The sequence below is a fragment of the Corvus brachyrhynchos genome, unplaced genomic scaffold, assembly GCF_000691975.1.
Source record: "Corvus brachyrhynchos isolate BGI_N302 unplaced genomic scaffold, ASM69197v1 scaffold103, whole genome shotgun sequence".
Classification (NCBI taxonomy): Eukaryota; Metazoa; Chordata; class Aves; order Passeriformes; family Corvidae; genus Corvus; species Corvus brachyrhynchos.
The window spans coordinates 6,372,057-6,399,177 of NW_008237436.1; the positions used below are offsets into that span (position 1 = coordinate 6,372,057).

General features: G+C 38.3%; 1 protein-coding gene across 2 annotated transcripts in view; it reads right to left on the reverse strand.

Annotated features, from left to right (window-relative positions):
- CDK8 (cyclin dependent kinase 8) overlaps positions 1-26,864 on the reverse strand; it is a 51,779-nt gene extending 24,915 nt beyond the window's left edge. For both annotated transcript variants that reach the window (XM_017731388.1, XM_017731387.1), the window contains exons 1-3: positions 26,791-26,864; positions 15,779-15,889; positions 12,699-12,839 (exon numbers count right to left, since the gene is read on the reverse strand). In XM_017731388.1, the coding sequence (XP_017586877.1) occupies positions 12,699-12,839; positions 15,779-15,889; positions 26,791-26,814 (276 nt within the window). In that variant the 5' untranslated portion in view covers positions 26,815-26,864. The remainder of the gene's footprint in view (positions 1-12,698; positions 12,840-15,778; positions 15,890-26,790) is intronic.
- Positions 26,865-27,121: the final 257 nt, after the last annotated feature.

The following is a 27,121-nucleotide window of genomic DNA, read 5'->3' on the forward strand; positions in this document are numbered from 1 at the left end:
CTGCTGCTCAGAGCGAGTTATTGATAGGAGCAGGAAACGATTATTTATTTCATGTTTGTATACTAGATGTCTGGAAATAATAGGACATTGTCTCATGCTCCAGGTAAAGTATTTTGGTGTTGGGCCCTCCTTTCACTAAGCTCTACTCACCAAAGCAGTGAGGAACAAACTGGGCATTTTTAGACAGCTTAGACACTGCAATTTTTGATACTTAGTACTTTTAGCATCAAACTAGGTCTGCAGGAACTATTATTCCATATATGTTTTGCTCCTAGTCTGTTTCTGAAATCACCAGTTTTCAAAGACTGATTTTAAACATAGGTATCAGTGAGTAATCTAAACTCCTCTGGATTACCTATTATGGTATTATAATGTGGATGCTACCTCCTCTCCAGATGTTATTAACTTTTTGCAACATTTCTATGTATAATAATGAACAGACTCATACCCTTTACACCTCCTTTTTAATGCACCTTTTAATAAGGTTTTAGTATAATCCTAACCAATTTTCATTCGGATAATCCAATACTCAAGAGTTTGGCTCCTAAAACATTACTCAGTAGAGGATTCACAGGGATTGCTAGCCACTGCTATTTGTGCATCATTAATGTCTGTGCCACCAAATTACAGACCTGGCCGTGCCATCCATTTCTACCTGTGATGAGCCATGATAATTTATAAGAATGTAACACTGGTTTTCAATTTTAAAAAAACAGCAGTTTAACTTTAAAAGAACAATACTTATTTTAAAATTGAAAACCAGTGTTACAAACAGCAGTTTAACTTTAAAAGAACAATACTTAGCAAAGGGCTTTTATCCCTAAATTATTTTGCTTTTGCAACCATGATCTCAACAATGATTCTATTATGATTTATAGTGAACAACTTCTTTAGACTTCAAAGTATCATATCAAACAATATAGGAACAGATTTAAAAACACAACCCCACAATCATACAAAGCCATAACTGAACTTCTTCAACAGTATGTGAGCAAATGCCTGGGAAACATGAAACATAAGATAGAAATCACTTGCTCTGAAGAAAAGAACAAACAAAAAGGTTTTGAAAGACAACTGCGAGGGCTTAACAAGTTGCAGCCTATTCAGAAGAGCACTTCCGTGGCATAATGGTAAAAATTGTAACATCCTGATGTGGTTTATCAGGTTAGGTCCTCCAACAAGAAAAGCTGTGCAGCAAAACCTACTAGCCCTTCAGCTTGGCTTGAATTCACACGCCATGTCAAGGTCTATGACTCACAAAAGATGCAATGTTAATGCTTCTTCTGGCACATCTCTAACAACCTTGTTGATCTTCAAGCAGTCATAACCTACATCAAAACATTTCCTTATTATCAAGGTGGGATGCTCCCTTATTGCATTCGCAGGGACTGGAACTGTCTTTTTGCAACATTTTATGGTTAGAAAAAATAATTGCATTTTCATTCCAAAATAATTCCATTTTCTTTCCACTTTGAACAAAACTGACTACTTCAATGCTAAACAGTACTCCAGCACAATAGCAGTGTCAGTTAACCTTATTCAAATGATAGTATCAGCACTTTTCTGAAGTTAACTTCTTTCCTTGAATTCAAAGATGTGCATTCACAATCAAGACAATTTTTGTTGCATCTACTAACTGATCAGGGCTTTAAAATATATTATAGTCAAAAGACCAAGACAAACACTGTTGAAAACAATGGCCCCACAGAACGCAAGAATTAAATCTAAACATTAAAATATTCTTTTTGATTAGAAAACACAGGAATTGTAACAAGCACTGGAAAATTAAGAAAGCCTATTTTAATTTAATACTTCCTGCTAATTATCTTCTTATAAAGAACATCTCAGCACTCTTTAAAATAAATAAATTGAGCATCTAAATAAAATTCTCATTAAAACTAGGAGCCATTAAAATTACCAGTAACAGCCAAACAAAAACAAACCCCTGAATTATCAAAGCACACGTGTCCAAAAGTTTTAAAAGTACAGGAAGTATTTGGATAGGATAGAAAATAGAGGGATGCTGTATCTATGCCAATGGGGCCTTCTGCTAGTTACCATCAACCATATTTTATCTCTGTTTCAGCCTGATGAAAGCTGTTGGTCTATTATGTTTTTATGCTCTGAACACACTCCAAAAATTTCCTTTCACTGCTGTCTCTCAATTACTGCCAACTTGGGGCAATGTAACTTATTAAAGGCTTGCACACTGCCTAATACACAGACTTTTCTCACTTCCACTGGAACTGAATTCAAGCTGAATAAAAAAAATTAACTACACTTTCCAGGCCAACTCTTTCACTCCCTAAAAATGTACGTCGGGACAAGCTGAAGGGTGTGACTTTCTGTACTAAGCCTCCAAGCAAGGAAAGGTGAGTATCATAGGCAAAAATATTATTATAGCAGGAAAATCTACCATGTCCAATATCATTGACACATCATTCAAAAGTATAGTAACTAACTTAATTCATTAAAACGAACAGTCTTGAAGAAATAGATTTCCTGTGGGTTTTACTACAGCAGCAAGTACCCTGTCCAAAGGTTAGGATGACTCTGGATGCTGTGGGCACATCAGAGCAGGATCAAATGCAAGAGGAGAGCTCTGAAACTGGTTTTTAGGTACTATGTTATCCCATATATAATTCCACCTCCCTTTTAAATTCAAAGTTCTGCCTCACAAGTAAGGATTTTGAATGTGTAATAAAAACCCAAGTACCATTTTTGCTCAGTAGTTTTGTTGGCGCAGTTTCCGCAGGGTGACAGGCAGTACAGTACAGCAGTACTGTAATCTCATACATACCAAAACTTTCACACAAAGGCAGAAAATTGCCTTACTGTACTCTTTGGTTTGCATGCAGTTGTGCTAACCCTTGCCATTTCCTTTAAAAGCCCTATTTTGCTGTTATTTTTCATTTAAGTAATACTTCCATATCACCCTACTTGTATGGATTAATTGTCAACTCCTCCCTGTTCTGGATTAAGAAGAAGTACCAAAGGTGAAAAGCCCACATAATTTACTACTATGCACTTTCCAGTGGTTGCATGGGCTTTGCTTGTATTTACCTGTTAGAGCACTTTTGTGCACAGAACAAATACAGTATTTCAAACTATACCCCAAATACCTTGTTTTGTGTCACTCATGCTCAGAGTAAGACAGATGAAGTCAGGAGTTCATAAAGAACAAGCTTTCACACGGGATAACTGTGTCCTATTCATAAGTTTATTTTAAAATAACTCCTCAGATAAGAATTACTCAAAGGCCTGTTTTCTTATCATCTTTTCCTCTACATCATGAATATAGATCATTCATACAGAACATAGCCTTTTCTTTGTACAGCAGACTGGAGTGAAAACACTTATTATGGCTATTTCCTGTATTTTGAACAATCCATACTCCTATCTTTCACAGTATTTTATACTGTGATAACTTTTCCACAACCTAACAAGGTATTTAGCAGTAAAAAATCCAACAAACTAAAGTGCAAACTGCATTTAAGTGTTTCCAAAATCATACCCTAGGGTTTTTACTAAATCCTACTGCAGGATTTTTCTTGACTAAACTTACTTTAAAGGTACATTTGTGATCAAAGAGATTCTGGTCCTCCATACTTCTCTCAGGTCAGAATCACAAAGTATGCTGGTATTTTTTCCACCCGACTAGTGCAGCTCATCACCTTTATGGCAGGAATTAGCTCTGAAGTTTTAGCATGCCTTTCCTCTGTAGAACTCTTACCTCTATTTGTATTTACATATATGGATATGAGAGTTCCTGCACTCAGTTTAGTGTAACTACTGCAGGGCAATGCACTGAGATGACCGAGTTTGCCTTCAAACAGTGAAGGATTACTTACATTACTCTTTCCAGCACCAGAATCAGGTATCTGGCCATCTTGGAAAGCCAGCACATGAAAAAACAAGTTAGTAACAAAAGAACGAATTTATAGCTACAGAAAAGAAAGAAGTCTAATAGTCTGCCCATCAGCCGATATATTTTCATCCCCCAGTGTGCAATATATAGATATATGCAGATAGATATAAGTAATCATCTACAAATTATATTCCTCAATTTATTACTTAAATTACACCATTCTACTTCAGTTATCGATTTACTTAAATTACCTGGATTTTTAAAAAGTCAAAATATTTCTAAGCTTGGAAAAAGGCAACAGAAGTATTTCAGCATTTGGCCGTGGCTGAACTATCAATACATTTCTCCCAGAACACATGCCCTCCTCTATTTGACATTCGCTTTTCATGACATTGAAAGAAATGGTCTGTTTTGATACCACATCTTTTTACCAAAGGTACCTGAAAAATGCTAACAGATACAAAGGTTACTTGAGGAAACCAGCAAAGAACCAGCATGTCCAGGTAAGCTTTGTATCCTTAAGCAACCACACAGAATCAAAATACCAACATAAGCTTTTTTTTTAATTGTAAAATATGCAACACAACTTGCATTTTTTAAACTATTTTTTCCTAGAGACTGTAGAAGCCATGCTATCATTTTGCATATCTACAACTCTAAAGTACCACTTTGTTTCCAGTTTAGAAGTCAGTATGCAATATGAAGACACATGTATTTCTGGGGCTGTAATTAAATGTATATTCCACCAGACAAGGACAAACTTCCCAAAGGCACAGAAAAGGCCTGAATTGGTTTCACATCCTGTAAGGTAAAGATGCAAATGGTTATACAGATCAGTTCTGAAACATTCTATTTGAAGGGCTCCAGGGGAATGAGGAGAAAAGGAAACAAAACCAGTTCTGTTCACATTTACAGCATTTGTAGCCATACAAAGAAAACCTCCAAGTTACTTTTGGATTCAAAATCCGAGTTTCCCTTTTGCAACAGTTTTCACTGCCTGTTAACTGGTCCAAGATTGCCGGTTAAAATTATTCCATGTTACAATGATGTAGAAATGTCAGGAAAAAAAGTCTGCTTCCATTGCTTCTTGTGTCTGACAGTTCTGCAGCAGATAAGGCAAAAATATCTCACTAAAACATCAATAATCATGTAATGCAATTTCATGCCTACAAATTCTCATCTGTGTTGCACTTGTCTGCCCCTAACATATCTGGTGGTACTTCAATGAGCAGTCTTACTTTTTCCATTTATTTTCTGCACCTTGTACTTCTTTCATTTAGAAGTCTACAATGATTTCAGAATGCCAGTTTCAGAAACTTTACCTGCACTTCCTCTAGGCAGTAACAGTGTCTGAGTACTTGTGCCTAAGTTTGGTCATATTATTGGCTTGGTAAATTAGCAAAGCTCCCCTTATAATACATATATTGGTTCACCTTGACTTTCCCTTTAAACTTTGGACAGAGATTGTATTTACTCTAGTTTCAAAACAAGATATATTCATTAATAGAGAAAATAATTGTCATCAGTATTACTGCCAGTTTTAAACACGAAGGTTGTGAGACTACACAGGATTAATTATTTTGAGAATTGTTTATGGAAAAGAAATACTGAACTAAAAAGAAGAAAAACTAAATTTAGGTTCCACCAGACAAAAGATAAGTGAGTACCCCAGACACACTGATATAGTCAGACCTTTTGGAAACACCTACCAAAGATAATGAAAGGCAACAAAAAAATTACAGATAGGGTTGGGCTTGACAATCAAGCAAATGGGGCTTTAAATAAAGGCAGCAGTCTGAGACACAGATTTGAAAATCCTGTACCTGGAATAGATATTTCTGACCTTTCCTTTCACCCCTAGTTTCATTTATATCAAGAAAATAAATGAGCTTTTCACTTGCAATCAAAAAAATATCCATCAAATCTTCCCCTATTTAGCACTCCATCTTGTTATAAATTGGAATCTAAATTTATGTGGTAAAAGATTATCAAATACCTTTTAGGACTGATTTAGCATTTTTGCTAAACACCAGTTCTTGGATAAAAATTTTTAAGTGTTATCTGTTGATCTCACAGGCTGCATAAATCTTGGGAGTCTGTACTATTCTTTCACAACCCTTACTTAAAACTTGTTAAATGGCCTTACATTTTCTTATAAGTCCTAAGATTACAGATGATCAAACTGTAAAAAGCTATGAAAGATTACATTCAGATTCAAAAATTGCTTGAAGGGACACAGCCTGTGAATTAAAAAAAATAAAATCTTTTTACTTTCTTTAAAGATTGCCAATTTCCAAAATCATCAGGAAGTCTTGCAGTGAAGGCCCAAATACAACTGGAAGAATAGACTGAGAATTTTAATTTATATTTTCCATTTGATGTCAGTACTTAGCACCTTCAGCACAGAATAAAAGATATAGGGCTAATCCAAGAGAGGTCTAAAAATACAAATCTCTGTAAAATTTTAATCCTATAGAATTGACAGTTTAATATCTTAATGCTTGGGTATCTCTTTCTAGAGATATTGCCATGACACAAATGTTTCATACCAAAGTCTGTAACAACTGATGATCCAGTAGAAGTATATCTTTCATTTTTTGACCACACAGCTTCTAAAAAGATTTTCAGGAATACATCACCTTTTCCCTCAGGAAAAGAAAATGGTACCATGTCATAACTCTCATCATACTGCAGTCAAGATACATTGCAAAAATGTCCTGCTGCAGTTCAAAGATTGGATATTTCACTGCTTCCTTCACATTGTTCCTTATTCCTTAGGAGCTATTTGATCTTTCATATTCATCTCACACCTGCTCCCACATAGGCACCCCTTGCACCTGGCATCTCTTGATTCATCATGAGCTGGATTTTAGACTTTGAAAGAGCTTTAATTGAATTTTTCAAGACAAATCAAATGGTGAAGATACAATACATTCACAGAATGGCTGAGGCTGGAAGGCATCGCTGGAAATCATCTGCCAGCTTGTTGAGGGTGTGCTCTGTCCCATTGTTCAGGTTACCAGTGGTGATGTTAAAACAGCACTTAACTCAGAATCAGCCCTTGGGACACTCCACCAGTGAATGGTGGCCAGCTTAACTTTCTGGCACTGATCAGAATCCTTTTAGCTCTTCAACTCATCCAGTTGTCGATCCCCTTCACTGTGCACTTCCTGGTGTGTACTTCATTAGCTTGTCTACAAGGATGGATGGAATGCAGAGTTGAAAGCCTTACTAAAGCAGGTAACATCAACTGCTGTTGTCCCATCCATCGCACCAGTCTTTGAAGGCTTTCAGGCTGGCCAAGCACAATATTCCCTTCATAAAAATCCATGCTGACTACTCTCAATCACCTTGGTATCTTCCAAATGTTTGAAAATGTCTTCCAGGAGGATGTGATCCATCACCTTTCCAGTGATCGAGGTGAGAGTAACTGGAATGTAATTTCCCAGACTGTCCTTGAAGGCTGGAGTGACATTTGCTTTCTTCCCCTCAGGAACGTCCCCTGATGGCTATGACCTTTCAAAGAGTGGTCTCACAATTATTTGCATACATAAATATGAAGCACATGATTTTATATATCTCTACAGGCTTCTCTATGGTGAACTCAAAGATCTCTCCCTGCTTTTCTAACTAGAAGGCTGGTAGCACTGCAACAATATGCTCTATTTCTACCTTTAAATCTGCATTTGTACAAAATTGACAGACATTACCCAGTCAAAAGTTTGACCTAACAGGCTGTTTTCTTCAGGTTTTTTTGGCTATTGTTTGTTTTTTTTATCACTGCTATGAGCACCACCTACTAAAATTTTGCAGTCTCTTTTGATCACGTCTACATTTTCATTACTTACTGGTTTGAAAGTTTAATCTAGTACACTAAGAAAGTGCTCAGAAAGGCAGGCAAGGGAGTAGTCATGCTCCCTGTAAATAGAAACATTAAGAAACACTAAATAATATTATTTTTAGCTATGGAATATTTAGAACTATAGTACAGTACAACTCACAGGAAAGCATGTAATTATAAGCATATGCAAGAAAATAAAGTTCTGCCAGACACACTGTTCTTTTGTGATCTCATTAAAGTACACACCTAATGAAAAACACCTTGGAAACAAAAATCTTGGGAAATGGAACAGCTGACAACCAGAAGAGTGACTGGGTTTGGAATGCTGGGGTTTTTTTTTCCTCCTCTGAAAGCAAATCATCAGCAAGCCATTATAATACTTTTTGGGAAATAACACCTATCACTTGTTGATCTACTTGAAGTACAAAATCACCCTGAATTTTAAAGCTGCAAACTTATTTCTAGTAATGTGCACTACTACTACTTTCTTCTTTTCAAGGATTTAGGTTCACTCCTTCAAATGACCACAGCTTTGGAAGCTTTACACAAAGACAAAAGGACATTCCTGTATTTCTGAAGTAATCCTTAAATATTGACAGGGAGACATCCTTGGATTCTGAAGTTCTAATGAGGAACATGGTTAATTGCCAAGGTAAAAGTTCCATATATTTAACTTTGCCTAAAGCACACATTTAATTGATTCACTTTACAGAGCCTGGAGAGTTACTAAGATCCTGTCTACAAAAAAAGACTCTTGCCGTGGCTTTTCCTCATTCATTGTTAAAAGAACATCTTTAATGTTCTCACTAATCCCAAAGCTGGTAGTAGGTATCCTTGGGAAGAGCCCAGATCTCAGAAAGCCATGTGCCAACTGTATTAAAGCCTGACTGCCTCAAAGCTTATTAAAAGCCAGTGCTCATCCCAGAGCAGCCCTTTAGCTGAGCTGTACACTAGAAGCGCCTTCACCAGACTGCACTGGCACCAGTGCCAGTCTGCAAATGCTCACAAACACAGTGACACAATCCCAGACTAACTAGGACACGGATGTTATTGACAAAGGCTAGGAGACTGTTAATTCCTTTGGCAAGAGATAGGAGGAGGAGAATGGGAAGCAGAAGCCCAGCACTCTGTTCCCCACTTCCATACCTCACTTGCCAAGTGTCAATTCATGTGTTCAACACCCACTCACACCATGCACAAAGAAATGGGCCTGGGAATGTAGTCTGAAGATTTAGGAACAAAAATAATTTTATACTAGTGTCCCAGCTGCAGTACTACAAGACATATGAGATTTCCTCTAGGTTTTTTTGTTTGGGTTTTTTTGGGGGTGGCAGTGGTATGCTTTTAAGCACTGCTGCACCATGGAAGTATTTTAAATAGCTTTGATGCCAACTCCATTATTAATGTAAATTGCAGACTAACTTTCTTACTGTCACGACACAGAAGCTGCGGAGGGGTGCTCATCTCTTACCTGAGACTGGATCCTGACTGTGTAGACAGGACTACTACCAAAAAAATTAAATAGAAATGCACTTCCAAACGCTAACAGGCATGGCTTAAAAGTTACTGTACCATGCAAAGGCACCTCTATTTTAAGCCCGTTACTTGAAAAAGCATGCTGCAAAGTGCATCCTGTCTTTTCCCTTGCTGTTGAGGTTGCATATTGATGAAAACAGATCTATGGCAAATCTTCTGCTTATGCTTATTTTTAGTGTGGAATAAGAACCTTGAGTAAAGGAGGAAGTCCAATAGCTGCATATTATAAAGTGGAAAAAAATACTCAGAAAAGAAGTCAGCAAAATGCAGTATGTTTCAAGCATGCTTGATAACTAAATTCAAAATATTATTAAAACTATAATTGATGCACTTTACAGTAATTATATGAAGTGTTCTTATTTCCTTCCTGCTATAGTCAGAGTATGAATAAACAATCTGCTTTCAATTGCTCTCAGCCATGAAATTTTAAAAAGCTGAAGAATACGCAAGTCAAATAAGAAATTTTAAAAGGGCTGGCATTTTTTTGTTGAAAACTTTAACTGGTATGTTTCAAAGACTTATGGAAAAGCCAACTACTCAAGCACAGTAGTATTCAAGGCAGTATTCAAAGGTAAATACAATCAACATCTCCCTTGCTCTGATGGAAACGGTGAATTGGCTTTCATGTACCCAGTGAAAGAAAAACAAACAGAGTCAAGTATTTAAGTTACTGAGAAGATTTGCACACATTTCCTTTGTAAAAGACTCACCATGACTACAAAACCCACAATAGACAATTATTGTCTTCCAACAGATTTTACTGTTTCATACAGAATACAGTCACTTTATACAAACCTTACATGAGTTGAGATTCCTTGATTCCAACATTGTGAAGACAAATTTCAGTCTAAGTTAATGTGATTTTAATAGCCACCAAATTTTACTGCCTGGCTTGTAGATGCTAACAGGAAAGGAGTTGCTTTATGACATATTTTGTTTCTGGTTAGAGAAGTCAAAATCCTAAAAAACCTCCAAAAAACTACCTATGTGAAAGCTAACTTCACTAAGACATCTTAAAAAAAAAAACACCAAAAAAACCCCAACAGGAAACCAACCCAAACCCATAAAACTGCACTTAGATGGAAGATAATTATACAGATAATTCATACCCATTTTAAAAAATCCTTATCCTATGAGAGAATAACAGATTTTTCTGCCAAGTACTATACTCTTTAGCTTCCTACCACCCCCAAGCACCATCACTCTTATAATAGTGTATGACATGAAAGCAAGCATGTTACTTAAGCAGCTTTGTGGGTGTATCTAAATCCAGGAAAACATAAAACATCTAGAAACTACAGCAATACCTATCATTTTAAAGGCACAGTAGGAAAAACATAGTAAATCTGTCCAGCCATCCAATCTGGAGTTAAAACTGGTGATTTAACACTGATATTCCTGACAAAAAACGTTACAGGTATCCTGGAATAGAAAATCATATCTAAGCATTAATGTCAGTTATTCTGCTTTGAATCAGAATACATGTGTTAGTGGAGTCCCAATTCTCAAGCTTAACACATAGGCCCCTCCCTTCCCAAGACAAAACACTAAGTAGAATCCCTTCTGTTTCTGTTCCAGGTTATTTCCAGACCCTGATAAAAGAAAGCAAGCATTGGCAGGTACAATTCTATCATTTGGTCTGCATGAAACATGTGCCTTCTGAATTCAGCTCAAACTGGACATTTCAGAACAACAAGTCTGAAGGTTTGCATGGACAAGGTGGCACAGGCAGCCCCTGTACTGCTCTTACAGGATTCTCACCGACACAGCTTGACAAGGTTCCGGTGGAAAGACCTCTCATTCTCTGCCTCAAGCTTTTGGTCTCTTCCTCAGATTATCAAAAGATAGCCAATTGTGATGGGTGGATTATCTGCTGGAAGAAAACTTCATGCTGAACTGAGACCACCAACTCATTTCAGAGAAAATAAGATGGCAGTAGTTTTTTTTGAAGTTGCCAACTTAAACTGTATTTGAGCTACAGACCTAGATGTGAAAGGCTCTGTAATAAATTACCAATCTCCTGAGCCATCCAGTTAACAACATGCACGATTTTCTTTTAAGTGTAATTTTAAGTTCATAAATTTTCCAAAACTGTAGAAAGTAAAACATCAGAAAAATTTAGATGCTTGATGACAAATCATTTGCTTCCTGTATGCCTCTTAAAAATAAAACAAAGTTGTCTAAGTAGTAACATGCACTATGTATTTTTATATTATGTTTAGCTCCAGTACTTCATGAGTCATGACAAAGCCACCAGAATCTTTTTGATTTTTTTCCCCTCAGTGCTGAGGCTTTGGTTCTATTTCTAAAACCAGGAGCAAATTAAAACCATCCATAAAATCACTGCAATAAAGCAAAGTTTCCTTGCATTTCAGTTCTGAAAATGCTATTTATCAGAGGTATACCTTTTTCCTTCAGTTTACATGGAGACACTGGCATTCTGTAAAAGCACTTATCAGGCATGAAAATAGATGACAAATAAGTAGTCCTTGACCACATTTCCAGGAACACTATTAAAGCTATTTCAAAGATAAAAGGTGACTCTGGAGGAGCAGTAAAGAAGCCAGACTTATTTCACCAAACATGGAATATCATTGGTAATACTGACTCATAGGAATGAAAGGTCATAGGAATGATACCTCTAATCACTGAAATTTCACTCGTGCATGAGAATATTGTACATAGGCGGTACACTCAGAAGTAAATTGAAAAAAAGAATGCTATCCAAGAATAGGAACTACAGACAAGTGGATCAAGGAAACTAGCCAATTTCAAGACAACAGACAAAAAAGACCACTTAGCTGTGGGCATATTTTGAAGGAAAATATATAAGAATTGGTGAGATTCACCAGTTGAAAAGAATTTGCTGGTTAAAGACACTAACCCAGGTTAAAAATGTTTTCCTTATATTGTAGTTTGGATAAACATTCGTTTACTTGCAGAAATCATCTTAAGTTGTCATGGCTATACTGCTGGTAGATTATAAACATTAGGAGAAAAATCAGGGCTTTCAAAAGTTACTTTCCGACGTTAAACTGATAATTTCAGAAAAAACCTATTTTCAGCCATTCTTACAGCCAATCATTCTCCCCCACCTATACCAAAGCTGTATTTAGTTATTTATCTTGCCTGCAGTGATACTACTAGAGGCATTTTCCGTACCTCAATGTGCCTGTTATTTAAATGAACCCATTTAAAATAGTTTATTTAGAAAATCAAAAAACAAAACCAGCCATCTGATACACCTGCTCTCATAAGCATATCAGATCACAGCCAGCTTATAAACTTCACTCTACTAATCAAGGCTGTCTTACTGCAGTATAAAAATATGTATTAGTACATGCTCTTAGCACAAAGGTTTTTGCTTCCCAGTGGTTTTCCATTAAAAAAAAAACAACAATCCTTGCCCTCAATCATCATCCCAGTGCTAAAACCCATTGCAGATCCACTTACCAAATCCCTGTGTAACACCCAGTTAGCATGCAGGTAGTGAATACCATCTAGGATCTGATACAACAGCGACTTCACCATTCCCCGAGGTAACTGAACTGGTTTCTTGTTTGCTTTAGAAGCCCTGTGAAACTTGATTATATGCTGTAAAGAGGAAAAAAGAAATGAAAATAAAAGAAGTGCAATGTTTACACAACAAGATTGCCATCAACTCCTTACACAGACTTCTTCAGGTTTTTTCAACCTTTCACGATTTGTTTTCCAAACTAAAAAATTAATACTGTACTAGGCAAAGTGATCACTGTCCCAAAGCAATCTCTCAAAAATTAAATTGGTAGTTTTATCCCAGCAGACAGCTAAGCCCTGCAAAGTATGAAGAATACAAAACCAATATGACCATCAACACAAATTTCCTTGTAGATCACTAATCTTGAAAGTTTTAGAGGCATTTTCATTTGGGGAGTCTTTTTGTTAAGACAGGCTGATATCCTGTACATCACAGAATTACAAGTGTATTACCTCCTACATTATTTCACTTTCAGGTCTTCTCCTACAGTAATAATGACTGTAACATTCGAGACCTAATGCCAAGCAGAAATTTTTGCAAACTGTATTAGGAATTCTATACATTTAAATCAGAAGCCCAGATTTATTCCTTCTTTATTTACTATACCCTTACAGCACAGTACTCTCAAAACAGAAGCTGTTGACAGATCAAGTCTACAAATCTATCCATCTGAAAGTAAGCCACCAAGTCAGACACAGAAAAAGAACCTTTAGCAATTCTAAGTTTATACACAAGCAATGATGTCTGGCACCAAGGAGGAGCCCAAAAGGACATGTTGTCTTAGCACTCAAGTCCCAGGTGTCACTAAGTTCAACAGCAAGGTGTGCCACAGTCATGGTAACCATTTCCAGGTTTGCCTCCTTCAAACAGCCCAGATCTTGTCTACCAAAACCTGGCACCAAACTTCTATCATGTGCTCTTCCTACGTTCATGACCCCTCATATTCCAGGTGCCAGCTAAGTAACCCAACTACCTAACACCCTTTGGCAAACTGCCTTTCCTCTCCTGCTGCAGCCCAGCTCCATACAGCCTGCCCTCCTTTGCTTCAGGCAGCAAGCTTGGCTTTCCTGTGAGCAACAGGCACATTTCTGCCCTGACAATGGTAAAAATGGAGATGCAGAGCAAAGAAGCATTGATGAAAAGGTGACAGTCCCTGCACCATCAGCCAAGCACCACACGCACAAGCATCCCTCAGCCTGAGCCACATGCTTCACCTCCTCTCACCTCCCACTTCCACCAACTCCAAAACAAGTGTTATTTTCACACAGTGGACAGAGAGAAGTGAATCTTCAGAGACAGATAGAAAAACAGATGGTTGTCCTAGACTTTTTTTTGTTCCTGCTCTAATACACTCTGTATTATCTGGCCCTTTCCCAGTCTTACTTGAGACCTGCTGTGCTAAACACAGAGCTGGAGCACTTGATCCATAGCCGGCTCTCTGGGGCACACGGGAAGCCCAGTTACAGCAACTAAGTCTCTCACATCCCAATACAGTGAACATCCAGGAGCTGGTACAGCTGGGGAATTCTGAAGTTCATACAGGTATATGCATGTAAGCATAAAGGTCAAAATTGAGGGTCATTCCTAAGTTACTTATGTACAAACCAGTGTTTCATTAACAAAAACGCTTCTGTGGTGATTTAGGTTAAGTACAAAGCAATGCAGAAATGTATAAATACAAACAAGGACAAATCATAGTCAATCATCCTAACAAATATGAAGCCTTGTAGCACATTTTGAAACAAAAAACCCCTCAGACCTTCTTAAACCTCTGTAGCTTAGCATATCATTAATATGGGGGAGCAGTGAGAAGAGGAGTGCTCTTAGTTTTCCCTCATACTAAAATGAAAACAAAACAAAACAACTTCACTCCCTCAAGATGTTGTTTCTGTTTATCAGCCTTTAGAATGTCTCAACATTTCAGCTGTTGGTAACTTTTTAATCTCCAATTTTATTTTGGTAACAAAACCTCAATACCAAGTATCAGAACTTCCAAGATATTTAACTGTAAGAAAATATCTTTCATTTAGCTTAACAGAAAGAAAACTGACACACTAGGGTTTTAGGCAAATGCTACAGAATAATTCCCAACTACAAGGAACACCATTTTCCAAAGAAATTAGTTTTACTTTGGTTTGTGCTAAGTGACATGCTGATGAAAAAACAACTCATGACTCATACTGTGCAATTCTCACATGTACACATTCATAAAAATTTCCACCGTGTTCTAAATTGTTTCTGTTTCATTCTTGGATGCAAATCTTAGCATCTTTTAAGATTAGTATTTGTAGCATTGAGGGCAATGCTCCAAATCTGTGTCAGCATTAATTTGAGGCACACACACCTTTTTTCAGGGAGGTCAAGGCTACATTATATTTTTCAGTTTTTACCATGTTACTTTATTTTTTCAAGCATTCCAAATGGATATTAAGCTTACAAATATTCAAGTTAACACAGGAATACAGTATATATCTTAAAACAAATTTACTTTGCCTGCAAGAGGTTTATATTTTAAACCTGTATCTTGCAATTAGGAATAAATAGCTTTCCTCCCAAATACACAGAATTTCTGCAGACGAGTTGAGTAAAAATTCTTCCCACTGAAATATATGAATTAAATATACAGTGTCACTACTCTCATTTCATGCATGCATGGATGATAATGCAACTAAAACTCTGAACTGTCCTATTCAGAAAATAAGTTTGTCATTTTTCAAAGGCAATTCACTTGCATAATCAATTACATCTTCCTGCACCCTACTGTAGCTGTAATGGGGGTTTATATCTACATTTAAGTAGACTTCTAGCTACTGAGAGCTCATTTCTGCAGATTTTTATCTTTTTCAAGAGATCACAGGTTAGCTGTCCATTGCTTTTCCTTTAGTACTGAAAATGCTTCCAACGAACATGTAGGAAATAGCTATACTGTGTTTTAAAAATGATGTGTCTCCCCTGACCTCGTCCCTTTGCTGCAACTAAAACTCTAAGCCTGGTACCTACAAACAATTCACCTTACCCAGAGGTCATGCTCAGCGTAGTCAAAGAGAAGCCACACTTTCCTATCAGCATGAGAAAGGAACACCTTTTGCAGAGAAATGACATTTGGATGCTTGAGCTCCCGCAGCAACTGCAAAAGAAAAAGTCCACAACAGTTATATCCATACATCCAGAGCTGGGATACTTACAACACAAGCAACAAAAGTTGAAATCTGCAAGCCATAGAAACCCACATTTTTTCATGAAAGAACCAGTCATTAGTTTCAAACCAAACCTGAAAGTGGGTCATAACCCCCTCACGGCATTCACTTCCTACTCATGTTCTAAAAGCTGAAGTCTATGTAAAACCTCACTCTTATCCAGGACCAAGATGACTCTGCCAACAGCCAGCTGTGGCATCTGCCCTTTCACATAGGCTGTAATCTTCAACAGTCCCATTTGGAGTACTCCATTTTCTCCTCACTCCCAATTACTGCAGTCATTTGAGACTGAATGGGATGGCTCATGTACAGCTGTCAATGCAGTCAGCCAAACCAAGGTGTGGGTTTGTAAGGTGGGCTCTGCTGATCTACAAGGTCACAACTCTATACAGAAAAGGGTCCAGATTTTTGGCACAACATAGATTACAGCAGTTAGTACATTCACAGAAGCCACCCACAGAAAAACACCCACTTCAAGAGAAAACTATTCTGGATGCATAAAGGCTGGTGAAAGGTAACCTGGTACAGAGCTCTTGAGCTGAAACAAATCAGGCTTCTAACAGCGGAGACAGCCCTGGCAAAGGGACACACCTAGAACTTCTTTCAGCAGCAGTGAGCCGCTAAACCAGCTCAGCTGCTCCAGAAACTATAGTTGACCCCACCAAAAGGAGAACAGATGAGATACAGCACAACAACTGAATACAGACAGCATCAGTCTATTTGAGCTTTACTGGTCATGTTACAATCATACTGTACTCACTCCATTGCTAAGGAAGAAACAAAAGCTTTGTCTAAGCAAACTTGTGACTACCCAAAACTAGTCAAATGCTTGCCAGTTCAGTGTGCCAAAAATGATGACTTTTATTAAAATGATTTTTATTAAATGAATGGTTAGGGCTTTTTCTTTTTTTAAAAAAAGCCAAGGGAAAATTAAAGGACTCTTTGAATACAGAACTTACTTCTGAAACAATCTATTTTCAATAAAATATAATTTTTCCACTACACAACAGAGGAAACAAAAAAAATCATTCCTTTCTATTGATACTATTCATACCTTTGTCATATGTGCTAAAATTTTACTGCTACTGAGACAGTAAAATGGAAGCGTATATCTGTGTTCGTTTCCTTCTCTCCTATTTCATTTGAGACAGACTCGCATTATGACTCACTGACCAGTCAGTGAGGCATTTCTTGAGTAAAAAACCTATAGCTCACAGAGCTTTTACCTTAAGTATGAGCCCAAACAGGGACACAGTGTAGAGGAGACAAAACAATAGAAATCAATGCAGAAGGCCATAGAGTTTGAGCCTAGTAAAACTAAGATTTGTAAAAGCAGCACATCGAGGCACTTTAAGGCAGGATCCACAAGAAGTATGGAATTCTTTAAATGCCTGTAATTCCTACAAAGCATAAGATCAACATGGGAAAAACCAAGAAATGCTTATTTGCACTTTTTTATCAATTACAGGTGGGGACAGCCTGTGGTAATTTAACCACAGCCAGCAGCTAAACTCCACAGAGCCACTTGCTCATCCCTCTCAGGAAGCCATGAATGGAAGAACAAAAAAGCCAGAAAATTTGTGAGTGAGGTAAGACAGTTTAGTAAGTGAAGGAAAGAGGAATTAAACATCACACCCACAACAAAACAAGAGAAGCAGTGCAAAGGCAATCACATATAACTTCCCACAAGAAGACTGATGCCCAGCCAGTCTCCAAACAAAGGCTACCTCTCCAAAGGGAAGAGGGGCAGGGGTGGGAAACGGAGAAAGCCTGAACACTGTCAGCAATAGCCAAAGCACTGGTGGCTTATCAACACTGCTTTAGTCACAAATTCAACACACTCCATCATACAGGCTGATGTGGAGATTAACTGCATGCCAGACAGGCACAGCACAGCATCAAAGACCAGCCTCTCAATGGTGAATGATGTTGCAGGGTTTAATGATAAACTATTTTTCTATAAGGACTGGCACAATGCTTCTTTAATCAGCAAAAATTCACACATTAAACTTATGCTAAAGATTTTAATTACCTCTACGAGAAGATTACATGACAGTTCAGCAACTATGTGTCCATACCAAAATATTGTATTTCCTGTAGTCTGATAGACACATCTGTACCAGATAAAACAAACTATTCCTTAATGAGAGACACAGATACTAGTCAGAGCTCTAAAAAATAATGTAATGCTCCTTTTTGTCCTTTCTGATCCCATTTTAAGTCTGTCCTACTCCTTATTCCCCAGGTAGCAGCTGTCACCTACTAAAAAAATCCAACCTCTTCACATCAAACGTGATTCAGCTTGGAGAACACACAGAGAACTACTACCAAAGCTGGACACAAATATGAGAAACTTTAAGTAATGCAGCAGAAGGATTCCCTGTCTGTATAGCAAGGCAACATAGACAGAATTCTCCTTTGTTTGTTCTAGAGGCAGTCAATACTGCAGACTTTGAGATTCACAGCATTCCTTGCTTTTTTCCTCCCCCATCCACCTTGATCACTCCCCTTCCTGCCTTTTATTTTTCCTCTAAACACCCCAGCAGTCCACTCAAATATCCCAAAACCCCACTATTCTCCTCAAAAATCCACAGCAACCTGCCTTCCTTCTCATCAGTTACAACGTCCCAGCTGACACTCGCCAAGAACACACCTGAGAAGTTCCTTTTGCAGCCCATCACCATTGTGTTAGGAGTTCTGGCCTTTGTTACTGCCACTGACAGCAGCTGTTACTGTCTGCACATCGGTGTACTCAGTTTATCATTCTTGCTAGTTTCTGCCTTTGCCTTTTGTGCTGAATAGCTGTTAAATCCACATTTTTTCAGTCTGCTTAAAAAACCTGATGGGTTCAGTCAAAGCCAGACAGCCACAAGCAACCCAGTGAATAAGACGGCTAACATACATCAGTAAAACCATCAGAATAAGGAAATGATTGCTGCAGTGGTGACAGATGATTCCTGAATCACTGTCTTGGAAAGGCTGAAACACAGTGACAAATGCAAACTCTGTCTGAAGTATCTGAAAGAGCTCATGCAGATGATAACGCATCACATGGGCTGTAAAGAGCATTTTCAGCAACCTCAGTCTCCACGAACCAGGCCTCTCTAGCCCATAAACCACATGCCTTTCCTACCAGATGACTTGACTTGTGTCCAGCAGCTGACAGAGTTCAAAGAAAGACAGTTCAGACAAAGTAGACTGCAAGAAACATGCTTTGAGTATCAGTATGATGTCTACTAATGATAAAGGCTGTTTTTTGGCCTAATGACTGTTACCTAACTGCTTCTGTCTATTCTAGTTCAGTTCTGTAGAACACAAAGAGAAAGCAGACAAAAATGATGTGTTTGGCTCTTAGTAAACTGCCTTCCTTTTCATTTGCATATAACATGATGATTCAAATCTATTTCCTCAACCAAATCTATTTCCTAACATCAGTTAGTCTGGGTACCACCTCATAAAGAAAGGAGATCCAATAGACCTTCAAAGAAACAGAAATCAGCAAATGACGAAAATGCCAATATATCTGTTTTGACTTGAGGGTTAGAAGCCCATTTTGCCCCTGGCTGGTCTTGCCCTTGCTTTCATATTGTTCGAGATCCAGCAAGGGAAACAGCATCCCTGTGTGCAGGTCCTGGGCTCACACTAAGGTCCCTCCATCTCCCTCTTGAAATGAAGAAATGCTCATTCTACAGCCATGGGGTAGCTGAGGGACAGTAAATCAAAGCATCCCAATGATTCATAAAATTGTTAAATTGCTTCATGAACAAGGACAAAGTGAAGTAAAACAGGATGTTATTAAATAATCAACAGCAGCACTAAAGGAATCAGGAAAACTGCAGCATGACTAAGGCCAATCTTTTCTTGCACTAACAACAATTATCTTTCACATAAAATATGAGCTGGAGTCAGCACAATTTTTTATGAACACGACCTGCTTCCTCCGGTGATATTCCCACATTTCCTGTAAAGCTCTCCACCACAACACTTCTCATGAGCCCAGACACCACACTCCTCATCTAAGTGAGGATTTCTAGCTCTACTGCAAATGCCATTTCACCCCCGCCCTTGATGCTTGATAATCTTTGTGGTCCGCGGGGAATGTTAACCTGCAAGATGTAGCCCTGCAATACTACCATGCGTACTTCTGTAATTCAAGCTGCACAGGGGACGTTAAGATCAGTTAGTTATCAGGAAAACTTATTTCACCAAAATGCTTGTTAAGCACTGGAACAGGATGCCCAGGGAAATGGTTGTGCTGCCATCTCTGGAGGTTTAAAAGACACACAGATGTGCTGTTACTGAGGGACATGGCTTAGTGCTGGGTTAATGGGTGGACTTGATGATACACATCTTTCCAAACCCAAATGGTTCTAAAATCCTATAATGGAGCACAACTGTTAGAGCAATTTGCCAGGTAATCTGGCCTAGAAGGAGCTTCCCCTATGTCAGGACATTTGCTATTTTAGAAAAAGCAGCTTCTTCCTCTGACCGCCTTCCTTTGAGTCCCATGCAGCACGTTTCTCCCAAGCCTTAGGACAGCCAGAAAACTGGCTACACACAAAGCCATTGGCAGTATCAACCAAACATTCATTTAAGCAAAAGTCACTATTGCATTATCTGGCTAGTTTGATGGCATAAATTCAAACTCTGATTAGAGATGATGATTATCATCTCATGCTTCAAGAAGGCTCACATCAGTTTCACCAAGGGATCCAGCAACAGACATCATATATTAACAGTCATGCCATGGCCTTACAATGGAAAAATGGGTAAGCAGGGACTCGGAATACAAAGCAGATTGCAGTTGATGCAGAGAGGCAACTTTCAGACTGGAAGGCGAATGACAAATTTTACTCATCCTGTAACAAGTAAGGTGCCAGTGGAATTACTGCTACAACAGGTGAGTATAAGCAGCAATAAGACATTACCTGAAACACTATGCATAATTCTGGCCCATTCAGGGAAGATTAATTCCAACTGCAACAGGGCAAAGAAAGCCCAAGCCCACACCCAGAGGAAGGGAGAGCCTAATGCTCAAAGAAAACAAGCAAGCCAAGCCAAAATGCTTATAGCCTGCCAAAACAAAGCAGAGAAGAAACAGTCTCTATCTCTCTTTTTAAAATGAGAGCAGAAAAGAAGAGCTATTTTAACTGACAATATTATGATAAGTACAAATGGGTACAAATTAGTCATGATTAATTTTGGCTTAAAGGCTGAATAATGTTCATAGAGTCATTACTAGAATGAGATTCAGAAACTGCCTTCAGAGATCTCTCTTCCTTACAAGTTTAACTTGTAGCTTGCTAGATTTTTTAAGGTACCATTTGCTTGTCTGCAAGAGCAGGAGTAGAATATGACAACTCCAGAGATGTCACCCAATTCTAAGCCACAAAAATTTGTAAAAAAATTTCCAGCCACTATTCTTAGTTTCCTATGAAACAGTGGAGCTCTACTCAAGTACTTTAAACTTGTTATATAAACTAACCCCCCAATTTTATTATACAACTGCTCAAATCCCAGGCTGGTTTAGCTGCTATGCAGCAGGTTCAAGATCTGTTCACTTCAGTGTAAATACAATTTTAGTTTTACACTCTCACGAGTCAGACATTCCACAGTACTAAAAAAGAACAGAATACCTGCTGAAAGTACATGCTGTTTTCCTTTCAGAAGTGTTCAAATAAAAGCTTACAAAGGCATTGTAACTGCTCACTCTAAGAATTTATTATGAAGCTAACAACACATTTTCGAAGCTCCAGTTCTTCAGACAAAGCAACAATTTCACAAGGTTGTATATTTTATTCTTTTGATTTTTTTAAAGTCCTAAATGTGCAAAAGAGAAGACTGGCAACACAAAACGTCTAGAGGAAAAAAACCCCACATTTCTTTTTAGCTTCCACAATTTCTAAAATAAATTAGTCTTATGTGATGTTACATGCAAGTCAATATTTATTAGCACCTTCTAATTCCAAACACATTTGAAGTATTAGAAGAGATGTTATTAAATGTTCTCTGAAAGTAAGGAGGTGGGTGAAGTACCCAGATGAGACAGGTACTGGATGTCAAGCTTGGACAAATTCTGCTGTTCACAGAAAACATTATGATTCCTAAGGATTCTAATTACATTTAGTCGGTATCTTTGTCCCACTGTCACAGAACTAAAAATAGTGCTACCCTCCCTTTAGACAAAATCTCTCAAGAATATTGTTTTCAGATCAGTAATGCAGCTTGTACTCAGTCACAACTTATATTTTACATACCATGTTAGTATTAAACTAAAGAATTTGAGAATCATTAAACATGCCAAAAAGAGTCAAATCAGACATCAAATTCCTCCGTACTTTGTCACCTTTCACTACATGGAAAGATTGCCAAGAAACCATAACATGCCCTCTGACGTGAGGAAGACATGCAGTCATCTAAGTGATTTCTGTGTTTGGTCTTTCTTGTGGGCAACTGTTAGCCTGGAAGGAACATGACAGCCCCCATAACCTGAGGAACCTACACCCAACTGTTGTTCATTGCCACACAGCTGGTTCAGAATCTCTTCAGGCAAGCTCACTGGGAGAGTTATTTGTTCCTTGCCAAGAGAAGGAAGGTGTTGAAGAGAGTAAATCCTGGTGTCACCCAGTTTCGGCTTCTGCCTCATGGGGCTCCTCTGGTTGCTGCAGAGATCACAGTCAGACTGGCTATGAAAGAGCCCTTACACCCTTCTTCCATCCCTTCCACTGGCAGAGGGAAGAGAGACCTGATAGCCACATGGTGACACGCTGTTGTCACCCAGGGCACGGAAGGCCCAGTGTGTGAAAAGGACCAATTACTCTCCAGAGGAGCCTCCTCCACCAAGTTCAACTCAGGCAAGACCACTCACCAACAGCAGCTCCCTTCTTACTTGCCATGGGGGCCAGGCCTGCTGCTCTGCCTCTGTCTCTACCTCAGCCACCCTCCAGCCCAGCTGAAAGCCGTAAGGACAGTGCAGATACAGAGGTGAGCAGGCCTGCTGCAGAGCCTCTCCCTTTCACGTGAGTTATGTGAAGCACCAGCACATCCAAAGGATGGCTCAACTCTGCTTGCTCACTCCACAAACTAACAAAACTGCTCATTTGCCCTTCAGTGAAGATGAACATCGTACAGTCACATTTTCACTAGATCCAACACCGAGGACATCACCTTTTATGATAACAGCCTGCACTTGTTATAACGGGAAACATAAAATCCTAGGAATGCCTCCAAGGCAGACCTAAAGAGTGAAAACAACCAGAGAAGCCAGCTGCTTATTGTTCTGTAGTTTTCTGTTTCATCCCCAGCAGCCTCAAGGCTGTTCTAACTCGCACAAACTGGATATGGTGTTTAAAGGACACAACACAGACGGGAGACAGGCAGAGCACAGCACTGTCCACCCCAGATCTGCTTTGTCACATTCAGCATTTCCATCAACAAAAGCATCTGCTACCACAGCTAGCACTTCCTCTTCAGGGCCAAGTCAAAAATTAATGTTATTGGGTATTTCTGTTGACCTAACCAGGCACAAATAAACAGATTACATGGAAAATTGGTAAAAAGAAAAAACAACAAAGAAAACCAAAACAAAACCCTCACAGCTCCCTCAACTAAACAAAACGAAAAACAAACAAAAATCCCAAACAAAACCTCAACCTAAGCAACTCCTCACTAGCCAAAGGAAGCATATGCAAGCAAAGTACTTGCAAACCTGCTAAAACTGAATGAAAAATGATAATCAACACAAAACATGTCAGCAAGTCACTTGGTTGCTTCAAAACCTAAGACTCCTGTATAGGAAGCTGCCCAAGCCAAAATCCTGAAGCTCTATTTAAAGCCTGGTTAACTACTCCAGATTTCTACAGCCTTAAAGAATTCTCCTGCTTTGCGAACTGTGAAATAGCATTTGCAGCACTATTCCAGGTGGATACGGTTTAATGACTTTCTTCCACATGATTAAATCAGAAGACGAGGAATCAATCATTTGGGCTTGTATAATCTGCATATTTTTATACAAATCTTCTCACCATTCTATCCCTCTGCTCTCCCACCTAACACAAATTCAACTCTTGGCATGCTGAATGTGCAGTTTTCAGTGCCTGCTTAAATCCTCAGAACTGAAACTGCAGATCACAAAACAGATACCCAGCACAGCAGGCAGCGCACAGATCTGCAGAGAACAAGATATGAGCAGCCAAACATTCAGTTAAAATTCTGAAAGAGGCAGGATTCACAAATGTTTACCACAGTAGATGAATGGGGCAACGATAAGGAAAAATACAACTCTTCAACTAGCTTGATATGAAACATACTGATTCAATTAGCACAGTAACTGTTAACTCCACCAAGTAAACAAATGGTTGAAGAAAATCAAAATTAAAATAACTGAAGAAAAAAACCCTGAACAAATAACTTATTTAAACTGAGTTATATACTGAGCTCATCCCATAACTGATTCGGCTGTCTGAAATCAGGTCTCTAACCTAGTTCCAACCTTTCCCTGCAACTGATGAATTTCAATAGTTACTTTATTTTTCTTACACAGTTCTTGAACTTAGGTGTCTGCATCAAACAGATGTCTTAAAAGAGTAAGTTATGGGCATTTTTAAATATAAAAGTTACTCAATAATCCAAAACTGAAGTAAATCATCATAAGACAAAAGCCATGGCAGAGCTGTAAAAACAAGAGTTTCACTGGGATTTATATCAAACTACATTCTTCCAAGATTGTCACAGAGTAGAATATACAAGCTTCAGCTCCCCAGAGAAACTGAAATGGGTACAGCTCAAAGGCAAAACAAATCATCCAAGTTCCTCTGAACACCACCATGTTCTTCAAATGCATTAATTTGGGTAGTCCAGAACACACTGTAACAAAGTCTGGCACACAGCCTTGACTTTTTAAGTACAAAACCAAATCATTTTATTAGTTATATGCACAGATGACAGGGTACAACACTGCTGACTAACTCAGTAGCACTTTCACACATTACATATACTCACATCACCAATATAAACACTATGATTATTATCATCAATTTGATTAATTTCCATATGATATTCGTTTTGCTTCTTTTACAATATTAATTGATAGAAGGGTGGGAAAAAGTCTATTTTAAACAGAATTAAAATAAACAACACCTTTCCAGGGGAAAAAAAATTCTCCTGTCACTTCAAACAGCAACATCAAGAGAACAGCAAAACCAAATTCAAACCTCAAAGTCCATGGTGAATTATTAATTCAACTGCAGGAAAACTCAACCACAGTATTAGAAGTTGCAAGCCTGGAAGCATAACCAGAAGCAAAGCCAACTACAGCTCAAGAAATGCTGCTTCAGGTTTCTCTTCCTATCCCTACGCCTGCTTTTGGGCTCCACTCCCCTCTTTGCTCTCGATACCTGCTTTCTTGGCATCTTTGGTATTTGCACTATGTTCCCTCCTCCCCTCCCCAACCTTGTCCCACGTGGGTCCTGAGCTGTACTGCTGTTCTCTTCAAAAGGCCATGCTGCAGCAGCTCAGAGCATGGAGGAAGCCCCCCTGCTGCTCGCTCCTTTTCCATCAATACTGGGGCCCAAGAGGAATGAGGCCAAATCCTTCCTGCCTGTCAGCCAAGTTAATGATTCTCGTAATACACAGAAATTGAGTTAGGGTCCTACACAGAGCAGAGACACTTCCCTAACACCGGCCAGGCTTCTCCTGCCAAGTTCAAGCAGAACAAACTCTTCACATCTTTTTTAGGCAAATCACTGCAGAAAGACAACAACTCATCCCAAATCCCCCTGAAATGGTAGCTGACATTTCCTAAAATCATTCAGCCTGAGTAACGGCATTTGGAAAACTTCTGCCCAAATGGCTGAAAGCAGCAAAATTTAAGACCTGTTTTCTGCTCCTTTAGTTCAGAGTGGATGTCTACAATAGCAGAAGGTTCAGCTTTCACCATTGGACAAAAAGAACATCTCCTAAAGAATATTCTTTGTCTTTCATTTTTTTCACCTCAGTTCAAGGACTAACATTTTTGCTGTCATGAAGCCAACTGGAATTTGACTAAGTGAGAAAGCCTAGTACTCACTTCAGTCAATCAAAATGAAATTTAGGGTAAAGTTTTACACTCTTGAGGAAGATGGACTGAAACTATTTCCTTCCCACACACCCCCTTAAGTTATGTGCTTTTCCTTTTAGTAAGCAATTTCATTTGAAACATTTCAAGAACAATGAACCCAAGCAGCAGTAAAACATAAGAACATACAACAGGTAAGCTTCATAATACCGGTTTTTCCAGTGTTTCTTCTCAAGCTTCTCACAAACTATAACAAGACTACGTTATTCACCAGCTTCTAACAACATGAAATATACAAATATAAACCTGAAAAACTGAAGAAAATGTCTGAATAGCATTCATGGCTGTATTACAGCCTCCAAGGCAACAACTGTGTCAGTTTAGTTTGAAATCTTCACTTAAACAGAAGTTAAAATGTTTTAATAATTGTAAGCCAATAAGAACTAATTTCTTTAGGAAGAGAACTGAAGTACTAAAAGTCAGACCAAATGTGTAATTTAAGTCACTAACTCAAATCATCTTTTTAAACTGCTGCATCTAAATATAATCTGCCCTGAGGCAGGTAGTAAATTGCAACTTAAAAACACTGTCAATTTTAGACAGCAAACATAACAGGTACATAAAATCTTCCATGACATTTGTACTTACTTTATACCCCCTATGATAAAGATATAGCACCCACAGTAGAAGAACATGACTGAGCAAACATAACCCAGGATGCTTGCAAATTAATACTTTTAGTAAGTTTGCTTGCTAGTAAAAAGAACTGTTACTTACTGCTATTTCTCTGCATGCAGACATGGAAATTCCAGTACCTTCTATCTGTTTTAAAGCATAATCTTTATCATCTTTCCTGTGAAGAGAAAAAGAAGTTTGGTTTGTTTTTTTTTTTTAATTGCACCATTAATTCAATGTGAGCTCTTCAGTACCATTCAGAGATGAGTTTCTAATGAATACAAATTATGCATCTTATTTTCTTTTCATTCTTTACTAGTTAAATGTCTGGACATCCAGCTAAACTGTAAGCTAACCATAGCACCATGATAAAATATAAGTCTGCTCTCACTACACTGAGATGATTTTAAAACTTTCTTTTTAAAATGCAATG